Source organism: Nomascus leucogenys, chromosome 23, assembly GCF_006542625.1.
Source record: "Nomascus leucogenys isolate Asia chromosome 23, Asia_NLE_v1, whole genome shotgun sequence".
Classification (NCBI taxonomy): domain Eukaryota; kingdom Metazoa; phylum Chordata; class Mammalia; order Primates; family Hylobatidae; genus Nomascus; species Nomascus leucogenys.
The window spans coordinates 20238760-20260729 of record NC_044403.1 but is presented as its reverse complement, the minus strand read 5'-3'; the positions used below and the strand labels follow the sequence as shown (position 1 = coordinate 20260729).

Below are 21970 nucleotides of genomic sequence, written 5' to 3'. Positions count from 1 at the left end.
CTTGGAAGGTTGTTCTCAACGATAAAACCCACTTTGCAGTGGCTAAAAATATAAGTATTTTGGTCTATTTTATATTATAGCTGTCTTTCCTTTTGTGAAGCACCAACCACTGAAATTCATTTTGGAATCATGGCCACCCAGAAGAGGAAAGGGGTGATCATGTGCCTCAAAGAAGAGATAATTTTGAGGGAGAGGATGAAAACTGCAAAGACCCTTGGGATTAAATGAAATCTGCTGATTCTACTCTTTTTTCATGAGTTTCCATATGATATTTAGCAATTAGAATGTTTGACTGGCAATGGCCAGGTAGATTTCACCATTATGTAACAAAGAGAATAAAAAAGAAAGGAAAGGAGAAAACAATAATTGGCCTAGGAGATGGGAGTTTTGTTCTTGGTCTTATTTGTCTCCCTAGGAGAAGCAGCTCTTGTCCATCCGAGGGTGAACAGAAGACTCTGCAGAGCATAATGTTGCTATGGCTTGTTTTACTGAAGTAAAGACACTGTAAATCTCAAAAATACTCCAACTTCCCTGATTCGTCCGGAAGTTATTGGGCATATGCATTTTCCCAGGAGACTTCTCTCCACATTGTTGCGGTGTTGAAACTCTGAGATAAGAATTCCTTGCCCATCTTCTAACTTCCACCCAGATATCTAGCTTCTGTCAACAGGCCTTACCCAAACAGGGTAGCTTGGAAAGAAATCAAAACCATCAGAGGAATTACATTCCACCCCTAGGCTCAGTGGGAAAGAGTTTAAGTTCATGTGGATCTTGCTGCTCAGGAGCAAGCTCTAGGCTCCAAAATTGAGCTTATCTTCTCTGTCTTTCATAGGATAGCTAAGCACCCATGCCCCCTAAGATATACTTGGAATAGGAAGATATCTTTATTTCGTGTATACTCGGTTTAGTGGCTTCAGTCTTGTGCAGATATAGATTTTCTTTGTAAGACTTCCTCCATTGGCCGCTATGGTACAGCTCAGAAAAGCTGAACTTTTCATTTCTATTTTAATATTTAATACTAAGCACAAGAGCTCTGTGGTTTCAATCAAATAATTCTCCATTCATGCCCTCAGAGTCCCCAAGAATCCTGCTATTTTCCCCACCTCCCCTGATGAATATAGGTGTAGCAGAAGACAGGGAGTGGTCATCTTGGGGGAATAAGATGCTCCAAATACTCATCAGCTGTTGGCCCTGTGACCTGTTGTTCAGGATCATCATGATCTAGGTATCTGTAATGACACTCATGAAAAAGGTTAAGTCACTATGGAGTCAAGGTAGAAATAGCTACTGCCCCTCTCTCTTAGCTTACTATGATAACGTGATTTTATGTGAATTATTCAGAGGCAAAAGGACAGGGGAAAAATGAGATTTGTAATAGGCTTGATTTTTTTTTTAGCTTAAAAAATTAGTCTAATGCCCACCTCCTCCCCCCATCTTCATGCATGGGAATAAAAGCTACCTCCTCTGTTTGCTCCGATCATCTGAAACCAGCCTCCTGAACCAGGCTCCGGGGATCAGTACACTCTGAAGTTGATGGTATAGAAGACTCCTCACTCATTCATCTAAAGACTTTTCCATCTTCCTACCTCCTCTCCTATCTTCCCTCTAGGGCTAGGAAGGACTGATAAAATAAAAAAAAAAAGTTACTCTACATTAAACAGGACACTAGAGCTCTTTCACTGTTTTTGGTATAAGCATAATGCTGTGAGCTAAAATTTCTTCTGCAGCACAAACTAAAGATACTAAAATCTTTGGAAAGATGGATTATATCCTAAGCTTGATATCATTCATAAGTGAACAGGTGGGTTGCCAGAGAAGGTTGTTGCAAGATTCTCTGATCTGCAGGTGCTTAATAAATAATTCACCATTGCAACCTTGTGACAAAATCAAGGTTTCATAACTATTCTCAGGAGACTATTAATCTTTCGAGCACCCATGTTTCCCTTTCCTCAGGATTTAGGCAGGCAGTAATTATTTATTATCGGTCTGGGGACTATAAGTTCTTTCTTCAAGAATTCATTGTGTATGTGAACTGCCTTATATTTTTCTGTTCAGAACTAACTTATGCCTTAATCCTAGAATCAGGCTTATATGTTTGAACTTAATTAGACAGAGGTGCCCAGAAGAGGATGTAAGGGGCTGTCCCTTGAGGCTGCCCTGCTCACTGTGGGCTGACCAAAACTACTGACACCTTTGGAGTATCATGACTCCCCTGCACACGTTCCTGAAGCTCTTTTCCCATGTAGCACTCTGGAAGAAATCCTCTGTCCCAGTTTTTTCTTGAGCTTTTTATATATGTGGATTACATGCTACATAAAAACAATTTAATTATAAAAAATTATTCACAATATCTTACCCCGTAGAATTCAAAAACATTTTTATTTGACCAAGTTTTCTTCACCGTGGAAACCTCTCTATCCTTTCTGATTTTCAAATTTTTGCTTTCTTCTTGCTCTTTTTGACTTGTAGATGTATGTGGAGTGTGTGTGTGTGTGTGTGTGTGTGTGTGTGTGTGTGTGTGTGTGTGTGTCTGCAAAAGGAAATTTCATAGAAAAGATTTGGCTAAATCAGCTGCCTAGATTTCGTGACTTTTCTCCACTGCTAGATGCTGAAAACCTGCAGTGGGGGCAGACAATTCAGGCAGCATTACTTGCTGAGCTAGACTGAGAGTTAGAAATTTGGACAAGTTTTGGTTCAGCCAAGTTTTGGTTCTGTCAAGAATTTTCTGCATAATCTTACTTTTGGCTAATTATCCAATTTTGTGCTTTCACTTCTCATCCGTAAAATTGAAAGATGATCTTATTTCCAAGTCAAAGGAGGTTATTTGGAGAAGTGGTTATGGTAAGTTCTCCTGTAGTCACATACCAACTACTGTGATTTACTCAGAATGTACCATAGGCTAAGTGTGGTGGAGCCTAATGGGTTGCTGGTGACCCTGGAAACTCCACTATTCCCCAAGGAGAGGAGCAGAGGCAGGCTAGAACTGCAGGAGCTCAGTGCCTCTTTACATGGGAATGAGCTAAAAATGCTTAAGAAATGACTCTTCAGATTTCTATGTGACCCATTTCTTGTGCCTGTTACCAAGAAATAACCAAAGTGAATGTGCTGATCACTGAAGGTGTGCAAGAGTCTCAGGAGGAATCCTGTCGTAAAAAATATGTATGTATCTAAGCAACAGGGTGTCTGTTCTCAGTAGAATGACTTCTGCTTCTCCATCCTCTTAGAACCAACCCGTCAACAGGACCTTATGGATTCCACCAGGTAAAATAGGACAGTTAGCAGGATAACTAGATTGCTCCATCACAAAGAAAATGCTGCCTTCACATAAAGCCTCTTTTCTGTAATCCAAGATGTCCAGCTATGTACAGCAGCCCCATCCTAGTCATTAAAATGCAGTGGGATTGACTATGCTAGACTGATTGGGCTCGGGTTTGGAAACATTAAGTACCATGCACATGTTCGAGCTCTGTGCTCACTCAACTTCTCATCTAACATTGTTTGTGTTTTGAGGGTGGGCTGCTCAGGGTCAACTCAGGATAAGTATACCTCAAGATGAATAAATTGAGAAAGAGAAGTAAAGAATGCAAGAGATGAAAAGTTAATGAAGGGAAACACAGCTGTAAGTGTCCTCGTTGACTTCCAAATGCATTTATATCAAAGAAAGGGTGATTTTACTACTTCATGTTTTTCTCAGTAAGAGTTCTACCTGGATGCTTCACTATCCTCCTTGCTTCCTGCCTACATGAAACCTTGATATTTTTCTTGCTCCTGACCCTGGGAGAGAGAGAGAACAGATAAATTATTGAATCCGCGAAGGCATTTATCCCTATTCCTTGAGAATAGGGATTCTCAAGGAATTCTCTTATCCCTATTCCTCCCATTAAGAACAGACCTCTCCACCTCTGCTCATGATGTTTCCAAGAAGAGCTATGGGCACATGTGGGAATATGTATGTATCTAAGCAACAGGACTGTCTGTTCTCAGGGGGACTGGCTTCTGCTTCTCCGTCCTCTTAGTACCAATCCATCAACAGGACCTTAGAAGGTCAGATGGATTCCATAGGGTAAAATGGGAAAATGAAGAGGATAACTAGGTTGTTCCATCACAAAGAACATGATGCCTTCACATGAAGCCTGAATATTTCTGTCAAACCTTGAGGGATCAATGATCCACAAGCCAGGTAGAGCAAAAGAGAAAACACTGGCTGCATAAATTACAATATGTCTCTTTATCCCATTCTAAATGAACACTTTCATCTACCATAACATGATTGACACTGGAAATTTGGATCTATTTGTTAAGATTGTGTGTGTGCATTAGGGAGGTGCATAGGCATCAGAATGCTCATGGCAAAGAGATCAAATTCTGTGTAGTTGTGCTGTTCGGGTGAATATCTGAGAGCAATGTATGAACTACTGAGAGTATAACTCAGCCAGAGGCAACCTAATGGCCAGGTCTCTGGTTTGCAGAGGGTTTTTATGTCATGGCCAAAGGGAGCATTAAAATAGCCATTGATTTCAAAAGAAAATCAACTACAATTAAAATGTGACAATGACAGTTAACTGCAAGACTGTTCTGAATAGGGGTAAAGTTTTAGGCAGGCATGTTTTGTTTCAGTTCAAAAAAAAAAAAAAATCCCCTCTGGAAACAGGTAATATACTTATCCTACAGGAGCAGGCAACTCAGCAAATTCGCATTCCTGTGGCCTCTTCCCCTGACACTGTTCTTCTGTCGGATTTCAGAGACTATGAATCTCTTACTGCAAGGGGGACAGATGGAGTCACAGCCTGGTGGCCTAAATTCTGTGGGTAAGGGTGGTGTGATGAGCCACTCCCTCTGCCCAGGGTGATGATCAAGGGCTCCTTGGGTGCTGTAGTCTGAAGGGCCTGGGCAGGAATGACATGGGGCCAGATTCCTTGTGGATATCAGGACCTCACAGATCAGGTTGCATTCAGGTTCCTCACTCATCATCTCAGCTTTGGTCCTTGCTCTTTCAATGTTCCCTACTTTCTGAAGCTATCATTGAAGCCGGTAACCAAGGGGAAACCATGGGCCTCACATGTCAGCTTCTGGCTTTATTGGTGACACAAAGGGAAGCTCCAGTGTAGACTTCCTGTTCTTTTCCTTCCTCATATCCTCCCTTTCCTTTTATGGGTATTTGTAGGCAAAATAATTGACGTGAACACTTCATGGCTAAAATGCCTAGAATTTTGGTCCATTTATTGGCCCAAATGAGATTCATGAACGTCCTTCATGAGGATGGCTGTCTTCCTACCCTCCCACCAGCTGTTTACCAGAATATTTGTTTCATCAGCTAAAAAAAACTCATAGTATAATCAAATGGGTTTTACTCTAAAATATTAACTATTCTCATTTTCAGGAGCAAGACTATCTAGACCCAATAGGACTTTTGAAAAGCAAAATTATCTCTCTAGACTTATATTTTAATTTTTACTAGGTATCTCCCAAGTTGTCACAAGTTTTGCCCTGCCTTGCCAATAATTGTCCTACCCACTCCTGTCTCATTGAAGAATGGACTTTATTCACTTTTTTTTAAAAAAGAGACTTGTCACTGCCTGTAACTTATTTGAGTTCAGTTCTCTATAGTATGCTTTAAATTAGCACACAGTGGCAGAAGATGCCTCCCAAAGGGGAATAATTCATGGCCAATGGCACAATGAGATTTACAGAGAAGGATGGCCAGGAGAAGGAAAGAAAACATTATCGGTTACCAGAGCAGCTGAAGTTAAAGGGCAGTAACAGCTCCAAGAGTTTCTTCAGAGGCAGAGAGACTGACACTGGCGAGGAAGAACAATAGATTGCTAAGTAGAGCCAAGAGAGGAGGAGGAAGGGTAAACAGGGCTTCAAGAATACAGGGACCAGAGGATAAGGGAGGGTCATAAGGTCAGAAGTGATGTTGTCTCCCCCTGAGGTAATGAATCCCTTTATATTTACAGAGAAAGGAGTAGTTTAGAGACTAGAATTCTCTCTGAGCCAGCTCATTCAAGTCCTAATTTACTTTCACTGGAAATATACAGATAAGAGGTAAAGTGCTCAATTACCTCAACTCTTATCCTCCCTTTGGGAGAAGTGATCCTATAGACAAAGCCTCAGAAAGGGCGAGAAGCCACAGAACCCAGGAAAGAAATACAAAGACAAGGTGGTGACCAGCACGGACAGTTCCCCCAAGGCCACAAATGTGGAAATAGTGTGTAGTGAAATACACTGGTCCTATTGGACCACCACCTGGGGTCTACAAGGCTGTGTGATTAGTGAGCCAGAACTGTGACAAGGTTCTTTTGGTGTTGCAAGTTTAAAAAAGAAGCTAAATATTGGATCACAAATCAATCCCAGCATGGATCAGGTCGTTAGAGACTCAATCTTGTTAGTAAAGTGTCTGGATATAAGCTCTACCCAAAGCATCTGAAAAGGCGATACCTAAAATCTGATCAATATCCTTCATAGTTTCTCCCTCTGTCACTTACTTGTTTGAGTACATGTGGTGTTCCAAGTACACTTTCCTAACCATAAAACAGTCCAAAACAACTTCAAAGGACAAAGCACTTAGAACAATCCAGATTTCATTTGAAATAATGAACTGTATACATGTAGCATATACATGTGATTGTGTGTGCAGATATATAAACTAGGGGGATTCGTCCTTAGGTGCTACTGCAGATACAAATGGGCAAAATAAAGTGACTCCTTCTCAATTATAATTTATCAACTATTTACTAATGCCTTTCATATACAAGGCACTCTGTTTAGTGCTACAGGAGATAAAAAGATTTAAAAATACATGGCCCTGAACACAGGGAACTTATGCTGTAGCAGGAGAGACGAGATGTATAACCAAATACCTATGAAATAAGATGGCATATGATGGCTGCCACTAGGGAGATACAACGAAAGTGTTATGGGCATTCGTAAAATGCCTAAAATTATTTTCTGGATGGAAGATGAAGTTGTTCTGGTCTTTGAAGACTTATATAGAGGGAATGGATGTTATCAAGAAGGGAGTGAGATGGGAGATAGGAAGGAGAGTATTTTGGGCAAAGGGAACAGTTTAAGGGAAGACGCAAGTGGGAAAACAAGCTGGTAGGGAAAGTTGAAACAAATGTTATTCAGCTTGTCTGGATTATGGGGCACACACATAGTCAAGTAACAAGAAATTATTGCTGGCAGACTACGGCAAGTGAAGCCCACTGAAGGTTGTTTCTTGATCTGAAGAATGACATCTGATTTATATTTAGGAAGTGAGAACTGACAAGAGTAGATTCAAATATAAAATATTGGAACAATGCTAAAAGACACTGAAATAATCCAGACTAGAAGTAAGGGTCTGAATGAAAAGGGAAGACTGGAAACCTTAGGGGGAAGAATTAGTAGGCTTTTCAAATTTTTAGATATGCAGGATGAAGGAAATGGAGGAGGCAAAACTGCCTGAAAAGCTTGAGTTTAGTGACAGAAGACATGGTGATACCATTAAGCAAAAGGAGGAACTTGGTGATTATGTTGGTTTGCAGCAATGGTCTTAGATATTTGTGTCAAGATGAAGTTGAGTGTTCAGAAGGTGACTGGAAGTATGTGTATGAAGGAAAAGCAAAAGGTAGGGGCTAAAAGTGAAGATTTGGGATTCTTGTTCATTCAAAGAGTTATTGAAATCATAGAAGACAGAAAGATTGCTACAGAAGCATTAAGATAAGGAGAAGAGGGTCAAGCTCAGATATACCATGGCAAGTCAATGCTAAGGAGATAAGAGGAAGAGCAGGAACCAATGAGGTAACAGGACCAGAGAACTAAGATTAAAACCAGAATGTATTGCCTCCCACTGGTAATTGTCAATGAGGCTGAAGAGCAGGGAAAGTAAAGAAAAAAGGCTATTGACTTTCGTAACAAGAACTTCATTGGAATGTTGCCTGAGAGTAGTTTCAGAAGAGTGGTAGGGTGTAGCCCATTGATGAAGCCAGGAGCATAAGGTGAGGAAGTGGAGAAAGAAAGACTACCCTTTTGAGAAGTTCGGAAATGAAAAGATAAACAGAGATAGGACAGAAATTCAAGAGTCAAATTGGATTGAGAGATTTGTCTTTAGAGATAGTTGTAGGATTGGTGTTTTTGAGATAGTTGCAGGTAGATGTGTGGAAGGAATTAAAGATGCAAAAGACAGAAGTACAATTGGCTGGAGAGCACCTCAGAAGAGGTCAGAGCATAGAGAAGAGGTGCACTCAGTTGGGAGAAAGGATGGGAAAGATGTGTGAAAGACAAGAAAAATCTAAAGGCAGAGAGGACAGCGTATGTGAGGATTCAATAATCAGATTTTCTTGCGAACACAGTAGGAAAGATTGCCTGTTGAAAGACAGGACATGAACATGAAAGGAAAATAAAACAAATTTAACAAACACAGAATGTGACACCGAGTCAACATTGGAGAAATTAAAAAGTCCAAGTGAGTAGGGTTCAGGTGAGGTTAAATTGATTGAATTTTTTCTCTTCAGCACAGGTTTAAGACTTGCTTTTCTTGGAGATGCAATGAATGACAAGGGGATGGGATGCAGTTAGCTAAGCATGGTTGGTGTAGTGAGATGGCAAGAGGAAAAAGGAATTGCCAGTGAGAATATTGCTAATGTGGGTAAATACAGGGTTAGACCAAAGAAGGAAGTCAATGAGGCCAGATGGATTTATGGACCAGAACAACAGAGGGGTCTTGAAGGAAGGAAGATATAGAAAAGGCAAAGTTGTGGTTAGGGAGGAAATCCCAGAGTTTTAGCTCTGGGAGGTGTAATAATTTGAAAAGAAGTCCAGGCCTGGTCATGACATGGGAAGCTGAATCTCTGCAATGTTTTTTCAAATAACATAATGGATATCTTTGACTCCTACCTTGAAACCAGAAAATATTAAACTTGCATGTATAATCATACAAATGTATGCATACCTATTTATACATACATTTACATGTTTTATACTTATGCATTCATATATTCTACGTGAGTACAATATACCCCATTTTGAAACCTTTTATATCATTCACAGAACTAGCCTAGGGACATAGTACGTGCACAATAGACGTTAGTTTAATTAAACTCACATATTTAACCAGAGAGCTTTTATTTTTTTCTCCTGCATAGTACTAGAATCTGCTCCACCCCCTACATCACAACACTAAAATAATTACTGATAAAAGAGTTCAGGTTTAAAGTGTGGAAACCTAATCTTTAAAATAACAGTTTAAATTGGGCTTAGTGTTGTGCTTTTTCATTGTACCTTAATTCTTGCACTGAGTTCTTTTACCTTTTCCAAAACACAGATTCTACACACCAGAGTGCCAAGGCTCTGAGGAATTCTACTCATCTACTCTGCTTTTCACCTTCAGTTCTTTCAAGAGCCCTTAACCACATAATCAACCCAGCAATTACATTCAAAGCATGAAGCAGCTCCAGAAACTCACTGTACGGAGCTCTGAGAGATGTAGAGAGAAAAGTGGAAGATTTCTAACTTTCCCCACTTATTCCCAGTACTGCTATTCTAACCCATTACTCTGAACAAAAAATTCTTTTCTCTTGCTTCAATATTGTAAATGAGAAGCCCTAAACTTCACAGATCTCTCCAAGGCATGAAAGTAGCACTGGCTTTCAATTTAAGGTTTTGGGTAAGGGCCTTTGTTGTGGGAATAGATAGGCTATCTCTTCTAAGTCATAGAACTCACAGGGCCACTGTGTGACTGAATCAATGTGGTTGGAATGAGTTGAGGGTGGGATGTTCTCAGATATCCTATGATTTTATACAATACTGGAACCCCCCCCACCCCGCCAAACTAGAATAGAATCCTAGCTCCAGATCAATATTAGACATTCTCAGACTGACTAATCTGCATTTTAGTGTCATCCCAAACATCTGATAGGCCTAAGAAACAATTGCCCCCCAGGTTAAGTAGTGCCTGAGGTCATAAGTGGCTCTTTTACCAGATAACAGGGCACCCCCTATGGAGGTGGAAAGTATAGGATATAGACCAACTCAGCTAATTGGAAGATTAATTAAACTGGGACAGAAACCAGACAATGACAGTAACTTTTATTCTATCATTAATTCAATTTGATTTTTCTAGCTGCCTACTCAGTAACATATAATGGAGGAGAAGCATCACTCTTCTATTTTCTGTAGAAAGAATCAGTTCTCAACCTGCCCTACAAGATATTGAATTTAGAAATTCATAAATTATACACTCATATGATTGTGTATTGAAAATAATTCCTAACCAGGAGTCCTATTTAGGTGTCACATGAGCCTTAAATAAAAGCAGGCGGAGTATAAAATATGGTTTAAATGTCTTTGCCATCTAGAACCTGTATCCTTGTTCCCTACTCTATTGCTCTCAGTGCTGTCTGCTCCCTTCCTCTTCTCTTGTATCATAACTTATTCCCAGGAAAAGGAGTGAGATTCCTAATGTAAATTAGGTGATTAAATGTATACATCCCTAATATGGCTTAATATGTCACCTTTCCTGGGATTACTTTCATTTGAATGACAGGCAGCTCAGCTCAGTGCTAAAGCAACAAATCTGTGTGGGAAGGCGGTAGTTGCAGTGGGGTGGGAAATGAAAAAGACCTTTTCAGGACCTTCAACACAGCATGGACCACATAGCATACATAAGGCCAGACCCATCCCAGTGTGACTATTCACCTTCAGCTGCTTCTCCTCCATGAAGAGCTCCATAAACAGGAGGAAAAGTCTCTGACATCCAAGTAAAGAAAGCAAAAGCCCTGCTGTAGTGTGTAGCAGCCTAGTGAGCATATGTTTCCTATATGGCTTTGGGCTCAGAGAGCACATAAGGTACGGCCACAATCCCTGGAAATGCTGAATGCATTCATCAGTATCACTTCAGTGACATCATTTATGCGCACACCTGAATCATTCCTAACATACAAAAACAGACATTCACAGGGTGTCAAGCAATGACAGGGCCTTTTTAGAGAGATGATGATTGAAAGAATAAAGTGAGTTCTGGAATAGTTTTTCCAAAAGCTTATTGCCCAAACAGTCTGGCTATTCTGTCTCTAAATCTTGAACTAAAAACTGACGAAAAAAAAAAAATGAACCAAAGAAACCTAGTTCTTAGTGACGTGCAGGTGACCAGCACTCTGCAGAGAATTCTCCCTTGGGCAACTCCCAATGGCCACGGAAGACTGGGTGGGTGATAGTCACTTAACTGTATAGACAACTCCTACTGTATCACGTCATACATGCGTTTTTGGCACTACTGACACCAGCAACATTTAATGGAATCATTTGGGATTTTCCCCTCAATCACAACATGGCTGTGGTCAGTGCAGGGGAATACACATGAAGGATGTTTCCCAAGTTCTGGCTGAGGATACACAGTGACAGATTTTGAAATAACAAAGTCCACTGTACATGCATCACTTTGAAGGGTGTGCACATTTTCGACTCAGGCAAATTCAAGGGTCAGATTATTGTCAGTAGAAATGCTGAGATTTAAGGATTGCCACTGAAAGGAGTTCATACAGGACCACACTCACCAATCACTTCTGCAATGGAAGGGAATGATAGAGCGTACAAAGAGAGAAAGCATGGATTCTGAAGAACATGGGAATATTAGGTGCTCTTGAGGGTATCTGCGGAATCTCACAGTTTTGGATGGATTGGGTGTTGTTTCATACCCATCTGTGATATAGATTGGGCTTATAGCTGAATTCTTCCTCATGCATTTTACTTGCTTGTTATTCTGGAATTAAGTAACATCTAGATTTTAACAACGCCCAGCCTTCCTTTCTTTAAGCTTTCTGAGTAACTTAGTCCCAATGCAAATATCCAGTTGAGGAAAAGTGACCAATTGGGGCCAAATAAGGAGTTTAGAAACATAAAATTATCCAGCTAACAGCTTTCATGATGGGAGGATAGGAAAAAATGTAGTGAATATACTGGGTAAATGGATTTGGAAATTTTATCCTGTGATAGAGAGAGGCTGCCAACCTCCACAAAGCCAACAGTCTAGGAAAAGAAGTTCTATTTGTCTGGTTAACCCAAGGCCAGATTATGAACACCTGGCTCGAAGCCAGTAGCACCTTCCTGATGGCAGTAATAGGACAAGGCAATTAAAGAGCCACTATTGGCACCATTGCTCACATACCCACCCTCTCACCTCTAAACCTAACTTCAGCAATCTTGCTAAGGGAATCATCTCACCACTGAGCTTTTAGTGGATCCCATCATCTTTTCTAGAAAAGCATGCAAATTTGTAAGACACATATCCAGCACTACCTCTCTGTGGCCAGGTATCACATGCTTCAAAAAGTAGAGTTAGTGGAGGTTTTTCCAGGTGTGTTTGCCAGGCTGATTTCTGAGAGTGGAGGTGGGGCAGGGAGCAAGTCAGCACCCAGGTCCTAAGGAAGAAAAGACTCAGATGACTGAGATGATTGTTTCAGCATCAGAGGAGGCCGCTGGGAGATTTCTCAGGATTGAGTTTCCTGAAACCTTGCAGTCACACCGAGAATGGGAAGTTAATTTGACTTTAATTCTGTTTAAGCCCTTTTAGGAATCTTTCCTACCCTAGGTACTGACAGAGGAAATATGGTGCCACCAGCCTGTCTTTGTGGAATGCGGTAACCTAGGGTCTACTTAGAAGATAGGAGTCAGACCTGGGGTTTGCATAGAGCCAAATTGAACCCTATGTAAAGCCCTGGCCAAAGTGCATGAACATTTCTGACAAACCAGTAAGAAGACTGGTTTTCTGGGGGGGATGGACACAGATTACTTTCCCCTGGCTTTTTCACCAGGGTGGCCTCCATGGGCATTCACTTTTTCCAGACACCCTGAAGCAAAATCCATACAAAACAATTCCCCCAATGGAAAATGAAAACCCATAACAAAACACTTTTTCCCTCTCATTTCCATCCCCACCCCACTCCCTCCAGCCCAACACCCTGAATACTCACAAGAGAACACTTTATCTATACAAAATTAATTAGAAAACAAAATATTTACATATGAAATAAACACCATCTTGATTTCTGTTGCCAGCGGAGACTGAAAGAGCTCCCTTGGTTCTAGATTGCTGTTCGCTAGGTTAGTTGGTTTGGTTTTTTTTTTGTTTGAAAGGGGTGAGGTAAGAGGAAGATGAGGGGATGAGTCCCTGACCCCTGGACAGAGTCAGGGCGAAGCGGTGTTTACGTGGCCCTTCGCCTTCTTCCTCCTGGAGGTGCCTCACACCCTCTGTCCTCTCTCAGTCTTTCCTGTTATCTAAGGTAAAGCACTCCATGCTCCTCTCTCCAAATCTGTGAGAGGTTCAGCCCCTTGCCCCCATGTTCATTTTAGAAAGAAAACAAAGCTTTACAAGGCCTTCAGTTGACTTTAAAATGAAAGATACTGAGGTAAAAATCAAGGAGAAGGGTTGGGGACAGCAGTCAAGGGCGGGATGAGGAAGGGTCGCGAGTGAGGGCAAACAAGGGCGAAGAGCAGCCCTGGAGGGAGTGACTTGAAGAGACATGGCAGCTTCCTTCCAGAGGAGGATGAGCACCTTTCTGGTTTATGTGTCCTGTGTGCAACATGGCGATCCTGCAGTCAAGCTTCCACACAGACCCGGGGCTCTCTGGATGCCACCCTGTGTAGGGGAGGATGGCAGGACAGTGGAACTGACCCATAGAATAGCCCTACCGCAAGTTTCAGGACCGGCAGTGACACCTATTCATTTCCCTTCTCAATTTTCCAATGTTAAGTGAAGGGAGCATCAGTTCTGCCGGTACCCTCATCCCTGGAGTTTTATACATGTATATCTTTTTATTCCTCAGTGGTACAATCTGAGAGGGAAACAAGGTGTTGCAAGAAGATAGAAGGGCTTCTACCAAGAGTGTTCACTCTGGGCTCAAGTCACATTCCCAGGGAGCCAGGCCCAAAGAGGTGGTGGAGGGTCCCTCTCTGTCCCCCCTCTCCCATTTCCAAGTCTCTTCCCCTCTCTTTGTACCTCCTGAGCTGCACTCATGGAGTGCAGCTCATTTCTCTTAATTGTCTGCTCCGTAGCAGTTGTAATCAGTTTTGGGGGGAAGGAGCCTGCTCTTCTAGCTTCAGGTTAAGTAAGAAGGGATCAAAGCATTGGAAACATCCCCCTCTCTCACTTACCCTACCATACACGACTCCTTACTTCTTCAAAGGTGGCTTCGTTCCTCCCCAAACCTTGGCCAGTCGAGAGTCTAAATGCTCAAAAGAGCTTTGTAGACTCTTTTTGCTCTCAAGTGTGGGCAAAAGAATCATGGCTGTGAAAATTCTGTTTCCCTTTAGCCTTCCTGGAAAGTTCTTGGTTGAAACTGGTTGAAACAATTGCCAACCACTGAGGACTTGTTTGTGTACCTTCCTCTTGCAGGATTGCTCACCACCTTTTTTTGTCTAGACCACAGAATCTTCTTTATCAAGAATTTTCATTCTCCTTATTCAAGAAGGATGAAGGGAGACAGCCAAAATTCAGGTAACACATGGCCATCTCTGTCTGTATATAAGCCAAACAATCACACTGCTTGGGGATATTGAAAGAAACAATAGAAAGAATCAAGGTTGCCTTCTTTTGAGGCACCTGACTACACATGGGTGCAAGTGTGCATGAACACACATGCACGCACAATCCACCTGCTCTCGCCTCCAAGGCACCGTGGGACACTATCATACTGTACTTTCCAGGTTGTTCAAGAATCCGCTCTGCCACCAATGACCTTTTGTTCTGTTCACCACCACTATCGAGTCTCATGGGGTTGAAACAAGCATTTTTTGGCTTATATATAAACACACATGGCCTCCCAACCTCTGCTTGGCACATGATTCCTAGACAGATGTCATCTAAGCAGCGTGAATTTAGCCAGAGCCTCTTTCCTTTCACAAGCAGTGTGCTAAATGGTCTCACATAGATGCTTTTGCTTCCTCACCTAAATGAAAAGATCAGTTTGGGAAAAGCTACCTTTGTGCTCACATAGCCTCTTTTTGGTTCTCCCAGCTTCACTCAAAGAGGATGTCAAGGAGCTCTTCCACACCAGGAGGAAGCTCGCGTGCAGCCCTTCCTTTCTCCACTCTACCCTCCCCTGCTGAGAGGGCCCATGGCATCATCTCATGGGAACAGGAATGCCTGACAGGGGGGGAAGAAGGAGAGAACTGTGAAAAGGAGGAGAGATGGTGCTGGTCACCGGGGTTGCCCTCAGTAGGAACCAGAACTCCAGGATCCCATAAATAAATTAAAACAACAAGAAAGGAGCAAATGGGAACCAAGTTCACCCCCGTCACCCTCCGTGACATGCGCATCACACGACCCACAGCCTTACCCTCCCGTACCCACCTTAACCTCTCTGTTCCCTCACTCAGACATCAGACTCAATACTAGAAAGTTTCTCATAAACATGCCCATTGCTGGAGCCATTGAAAGCCCTGGGGTTTTTGTTGTTAGGCACACAGGGGTTGGACTGGTTCCCTATACAGATGTCCTTCTGGAAACGGGCTGGCACGGCCCCATGAAGGGCCGAGACCACCGGCTTGTTGGTGACAAGGGCCCGGAAGTCCGGCCTGGCTTTCGACGCCCCTGCCACCGTGGGCTGCCTGAAGAAGTAGGATTTGCTGCCATGGAGCAAGCACTGGTCGTCCCCAAAAGTGGGGATGAAAGGGTTTTGCGTGACCCGGTCAGGGTAGAGCGACTTGCTGAGCATGTAGCCGCCGCCGGGGTTGTTGTGGTGGTGATGTCCGGCAGTGGGCACTGAGGACTTGTTGTTGGCAAAGGTGCTCTCGCCAGCTGACATCTCAAACATGTGGGCGTAGGGGCTCCCATCCATGAATCGGCCCTTGTCTTTCAGGCTCACGCTGCGTGGGGCCAGGGCGGCTTCTTCCTTCTGCAGGTCCACGAAGGTGTCGTAGGAGTGCTGCCGGCGCAGTTTGTTCCGGTTCTTCTTCTGGGCCTTGGTATTAGTCGGGCTCTGAGGGTACTTAGTGGTGGAGGCGTTTGACGTCACCGCCACTGGGGCAGCCGGCTGGTCCAGTTCCTGCAGGGAGTTGTCCTCGCTGATGTCATACAGGTTGCCTGCTTTCTTGCAAGCCTCACACCGGATGCACGCCTGCCTGCCCGAGTTCTGACCCGTCACCGTCGTGGAGTAGTTGTGCAGCTTGGAGGGACAGCTGCGGCAGAAGTTGCCCCCGGACCGGTCCTCCCACTCCACGTTGGTCAGGTTCTTCTCCCAGGGGGCAGGTACCCCGCTGACCACAGCGTGTTTGTCGCCCGTCCCGTGCTTGATGTGAGACCTGTTGGTACAGGGCCCTCCTCCGCTGACGGAGTCGCGCTTAAAGTCATCACTCCGCTCCTTGTAGATGTCGGTCAGGTCCACGTGCTCCCAGTGGGGTGAGTTCTCCTTTGTTCGGAACTGGTCCAGGTAGAAGTCCCGTAGCCCTTCCTTGTCCCTGAAGTAGCGCTTGTGGTCAGGGGAGCGGGGCGGTCGGCGACGGTAGGCCAGCTCGATCTCGTCAAACTCCCTGCGGGACTTGGCTGAGGCAGGCCGCTTCTTCAGGCTGTCCTTATATTGCTGCTTACGCCTCTTGGCGGCATTGCCCTCGATGTTCCCATAGGTGACGGTGTGGGTTGAGATGTCAGAGACATCGGAGCGGATCAAGTCGTCGTGGCCACTGTAGCGGTCGCTCTTGAAGGAGAATTTGCCGTACAGGTCACTGAGCTGGCTGTGCTTGGAGGAGGGGAGGCCGATGTCCAGGGGCTTCTTGCTGATGGACCTGGACTGGGTGGTGAAGGGTGGGTTGTCACAGTCGTAGAGCCCATCGATGGAGCTGGCACTGCCAATGCTATGGGGCCGGTGGTGATGGTGGTAGTGATCTTGGTACACGTTGCTGTCTTTCAGCTGCAGGTTCCCGAACGTTCTCTCTACCTCACTGATGTAGTCACTGAAGAGGTTCTCCTCACAGGGTGGGTTGTTGTAGGATTTGCAGTCAGAATGCGTGAAGCTGCGGCGGTGCTCTGAGATGTCATAGACGGATGACTCCCGTCGGATGAAGTCCAGGGCGCTCTGCGGGGAGCCGTTCACACCAGACAGGTTAGCCATGTTCTTGGCCGTGCGCAGCAGGCGCAGGATGTTGGAGTGCGTGTTGTTCATGGTTGCGGTGGGGGAGTTCATTACAGATTGGCGCTCCTCGATCGCCACCCCATGGATGCAGCTGTAGATACCCTGAAGCAAGAATGGAGGGACAGGTTAGATCTCCAGAGAGGCTAGAAATGACCACAAAAAACACTCTCCCACCAATACTTGCCCCAACTGGATAAGAAAAAGGGAAAGCATGAAGCGAAGAGTCTAATATGCTATTAGATGTGGCTAGAAGTTTGCCTAATTTATACCCCTAAATTTGGTGACTGTCATGTGGTGAGCTGAGGTCAGTGACCTGGCCATAAGAGGGGGGGCATGGCCACACGCAGTAACTTGAGCAAAGGGACTGGAATCATAAGATATGGCATTTTTGCCTCAGCTTCACTGTTGACTTACCGTGGTTTTCTATGCCTAGATTTTCACATCTTAAAAATGAGGCCATGATATCGACCCATAGCAAACAATATCGTCAGCCTCCTGGAAATAAATGGCCATGCTCTATGGACGCTGAGGTTGCTCTGCCATGGCTGGCCAAACCTGGCTGACAGTAAAGCACAGGGGAGCTCAGTAGCTCACAACCGTCACTGTTTTCTAGCTCTGACAAATTTTAAGCAGGTTTAGAATTTTGGTCACCAAATAACAGCTGAGCAATTCTCTTCTTGAGCCAAGCATGAACAAAATTCACAGAAAGAGAGAATTAGGAAGCCCTGGGGTCAAAGAAGGATTTTTCTCCTGCTGTGTTCTACACTGTGGGAGGGAAGAATTGGGATAAACAGCCAGTACTCAATAGGAATAAATAACTCCCTTGTTGAATTCTCTCATTTATTCTCTCTTTAGCTCCTGTCTTCCTTCTTATACTTTCTCACTCACTTAATATTATCATCAATAATTAACATCTTAACAAATTAGTATTGATCGAGAGCTCCCTGTGTACAGCTCTTTGTACAGGGCTTTGAAGGACACCGTGCAGGAGAGGCAATGGGCTGGGTTCCTGGAGGGCTCAGTATGTTTGATTCTAAAGTCAAGCCAACCTCCTGCTCACATCTTGTTCCCTGCCTGGAAAGGTGGACAAACTTGGAACTTTTCTCCCCGGCTAGGGAAAGCATTTGAAAAGAGGTTGTTTGAATTGTGTCATTATAACAAATGGGACTAATTTGGAAAGGGAAGTTGTCTCCGTGGATGGGAATGAGAGGGGAGAGGGTTAGAAGAATCATAGCCAAATGGGAAAGAAGAAAGGTTTCGATAAGGTAAGTCTCATTGTCCCACAGGGCATTAGCAAGATGGAAGATCTTCAAGGTAAGGTCATTCCACTTTCCCAGTTCTTCTAACCCTTCCTGATTAAGCTCAAGAGAAAATTCCAAGCCTTTTTTCCTCTATAATCATTGATCGTGTCAAAGGATTATAAATGGGGTTTTTATTACACATCACCAGCTCCCATGGCTTCCAGTGTTCCCCTATCTGAGATCTTAGGGAAGGGCTACCAAGGAAGCAACATGGCTCAGGGATCATCACCACCCCAGTTCCATCCTCCTGTTCTGAGCTCACTCGATGGCCTGAATTAACTCACAGCCAGAGAGGAAATGGAGAAATTGTTCTCTATCAGTAAAATACTATAGGAAAATGATGAAAAGATGAAATAATTTAATTTTCTCATTAATACAAAACTCCATTTGAGTCAAAGTTGGTTGGCCATATCTGGAACCTAGACCTTCATTCTAAAAGGACATTTGAGTTCACCTCTCATGAATTAGTCTCTCCACTTTATTAACAAAACCAAAAGAAGCTCACTTTTTAAAAAAACTTTTCCCTGTGACCTGTTCATACATAAAACTGTCTTCCTAGTGTCTCATTTTGGACTAGGAATGAAGAGGAGACCTAAATAAAGAATGACCTAAGAGTTTTACTCTTGCTCCAACTAGGGAAGTTTCTGGAATGTAAATTTCTTATGAGTCAGAGCTTATTTCTAAAGGTTCTGTTAAGCTCTTCAACTCTCCATAACCAACACATGGTTAAAACATAGAGTGAAACAACTAATAATATACCTTTGTATGTTAAAATAAGAGAGATATGTTATATATGCTTATTTAAATAGAAATGTACATTTTTAAAGGATTAGATAGTTAATACAATTTATACAGAACCAACTAATAGTGATGAAAGGCATTTGGTAAAAAGCCAAATTTTCCATTTTGACAGATCTGTCAGTTCTTACAGAGAACCAACTGCCCAAATCCCACACAGAAAGCTGTTTCTTGAAGGAAATATAGTATCACCCACTGCTCTGAGCCACTTGCAATCATATCACACAAACTCCTGAGAAAACATACATGATATGGTTTCTTGCTTGAGCAACATGGGGGTGGAGATAGTGTCCTCTTGGTTCTCTTTGCTTTGCACAGTGCTAGGCTAAGCTGTCCCTAACAAGCTCTAGGCATTTAAATCAGAACACTTACTCTGCTGATGGAGAAGACCATGCCAGGCTTGCCAGAACAGACACCCATAAAGCAATGTCGGAACTGCCAATAGAAAAGGTGTTCGCAGATGAAGGTGATGAGGCTGAGAGCCATGGCCGCCCCCAACATGTAGAAGACCCCTGCCATGTTGTCAATGTCCAGCTGGCTGCTCATGACCTCATTCTTCTCATTGTGACAAATGCCAGTGAGCCAGAGAGCTTCCAGTTCTTCCATCTCCCCTGGGGAAAGGACAGAGAAGGAAAACAGATAAAAAGGGGAGACAGGAAAGGAGTAGAGAAAAGGGAAAAAGAGGGGTATTGAGCAAGAAAGAGAAAGATACGTGAGAGAAAAAGAGACAAGGAGACAAAAAGAAAGGACATGAATAAAGTTAACAGTAATCTTATTAATGCCATTACATATTAATTCATCAACGTACTTAGTAAGCATTCAATAAAAATTTCATGTGAATACTGCAGGCGATATGAACACATGAGACATTGCTCCCACTCTCCGTTATCTAGCCTGTATAAATTGGCATATAAATAATCACAATGACAAGCTGTCTGCAGGTAACAAGAGTTCAAATTGGTGACACTAATTCTGTGGATGGCATGGCCAGTGGGTTTTCGTGAAGTAAGTAGGAGTTGGAAGTGGGCATGCTGGATGGATGAATTTTCATTTACATTGTACAAAAAGCATGATCGGTGGGAACACACAAGGCTTGTTTAAGGAAAGGCATGCAGAACAGTTCAAACAGAAAAAGATAGAGTAGGCAAAAGAAGCTGAATAAAAAAGATTGACGTAAGAGTGTTGAAGATCTGAGTATGAGATTAAGCATTCTGTACTTTATATTATAGACAGTGGGGAATAACATAAGCGAACCAGTGATTCAGAGGATTGCCCTTAAAATTGTGCAAAGCAGATCGGGTAGGGAGAAGAGAGGCAGAGAGAGATGGGCAGAGAGATTGATTGATTCCCTAGGGCCCCTCAGATTTACTGATCTCTTGTTGAAGAAAATAAAGAGCAAAGAGGAGTAAGCTTGGATAAAATAAGACCCCCAAATTCAGACTTGCCTTCTTTATACATTGTTTAACGGTGCTTTGATCGCTTTAATTCATGTCAGATTTCAATGACCTTTTTCCACTTCACCAGATGCTAGGAAGTAGGAGGAAGTAGGAAGAGGTCCCAGACAAAAGGAAAGTAAAAGAAACCATGTGCCCTAGAATGCATCTAATTCTAGACAAGCAAAATTCTGAAAATCTCATGGAGAAAAATTGCCTATTCCCATAGTTCTAGTTTGGCTAAAAAATTGAACTTTGCTTGCATAATCTGACTAAAGTTTTGGCAACTTTTGCAAATCATCTCTTTCTCATGGATACAGTCTCCATTATTGCCTTTGAGTGACAGCTACACTAAAATTACAGAAGCTCTTATACCAAAATGGCTTGCTAACACTCCAGCTAAAACATCCTCCTATTTCCAATGTTAATCAAATCACTTTTCCCTTATTTTTTTGATCAAACTATGATTCTCCTAACTAGCGGAGCAGACAACTTCACCTGGATTCTAAAAATCCACTGTGGTCTTCTGCTTCTGATCTCATCCTTAACAGCAAAGCTTCTGCAGACATAATTGAGATAGCCACTTGGCTGATGGCTGGTGAAGCCAAGTAGGGTCTGGCTGCTCATCCATAACTGAGTTAGTTTCTGTGATGCTAACAGAAACAGTAGTTTCTTAAGTGAAGAGGGATGCAGAAGACAGGAATATAATGAAACAGAAGATGAGATTTTTTTCAACTCAAGTTGGTGGCTCAGTCTGCTGCCAGGATGATACCGGGGAGTGGCTGATGGTGTCTGCCTCTGAGGACCCTAACCCTGCCTCCTGCCTCTTCCAGCTGAAAGAGCAAGATGGGAGAGCAGGAAGAATGAAGAGATGGCTGCAAGTTTATTTCTCTGCCCTACCTCTGGACACATAAAGAGCAGAGACCTTCCACAGTTCCATCTATTATTTTGGCCACATGTGAGATGACTGGACAAAACATCTAATATCAGTTCTCCTACTTCATCCCTGAAGGTTTGATTATAGCCTGCAACCCAGAAACAAACCTCCTTGACAAACTGCTTCAATCCTCTCCCTGCCATCTTTCAGCTTGTTATGGGTTGAAAGATGTTATCGCATCCCCCTAAAATATATATGCTGAAGTCCTAACCCCCAATACCTTGGGATATGACCTTATTCGGAAATAGAGTCATTGCAAACATAATTAAGCTGAGATCATCCCAGAGTAGGGTGAACCCCTAATCTGACTGGCATTCTTAAGAAAAAGGGAAATTCAGACATAGACATGTGCAGAGGGAAAATGTGCACACTGGTAAAACACCATGTGAACATGAA

At 43.1% G+C, this 21970-nt stretch overlaps 1 protein-coding gene across 3 annotated transcripts in view; it reads right to left on the bottom strand.

The window, feature by feature from the left end:
- Positions 1-6829: 6829 nt before the first annotated feature.
- Positions 6830-21970, bottom strand: part of GRIN2B (glutamate ionotropic receptor NMDA type subunit 2B) — a 429125-nt gene continuing 413984 nt past the window's right edge. For all 3 annotated transcript variants that reach the window (XM_030804327.1, XM_003265527.4, XM_030804328.1), the window contains 2 exons: positions 19577-19815; positions 6830-17207 (listed from right to left, as the gene is read on the bottom strand). In XM_030804327.1, coding sequence (XP_030660187.1) covers positions 15351-17207; positions 19577-19815 — 2096 coding nt within the window. In that variant the 3' untranslated portion in view covers positions 6830-15350. The remainder of the gene's footprint in view (positions 17208-19576; positions 19816-21970) is intronic.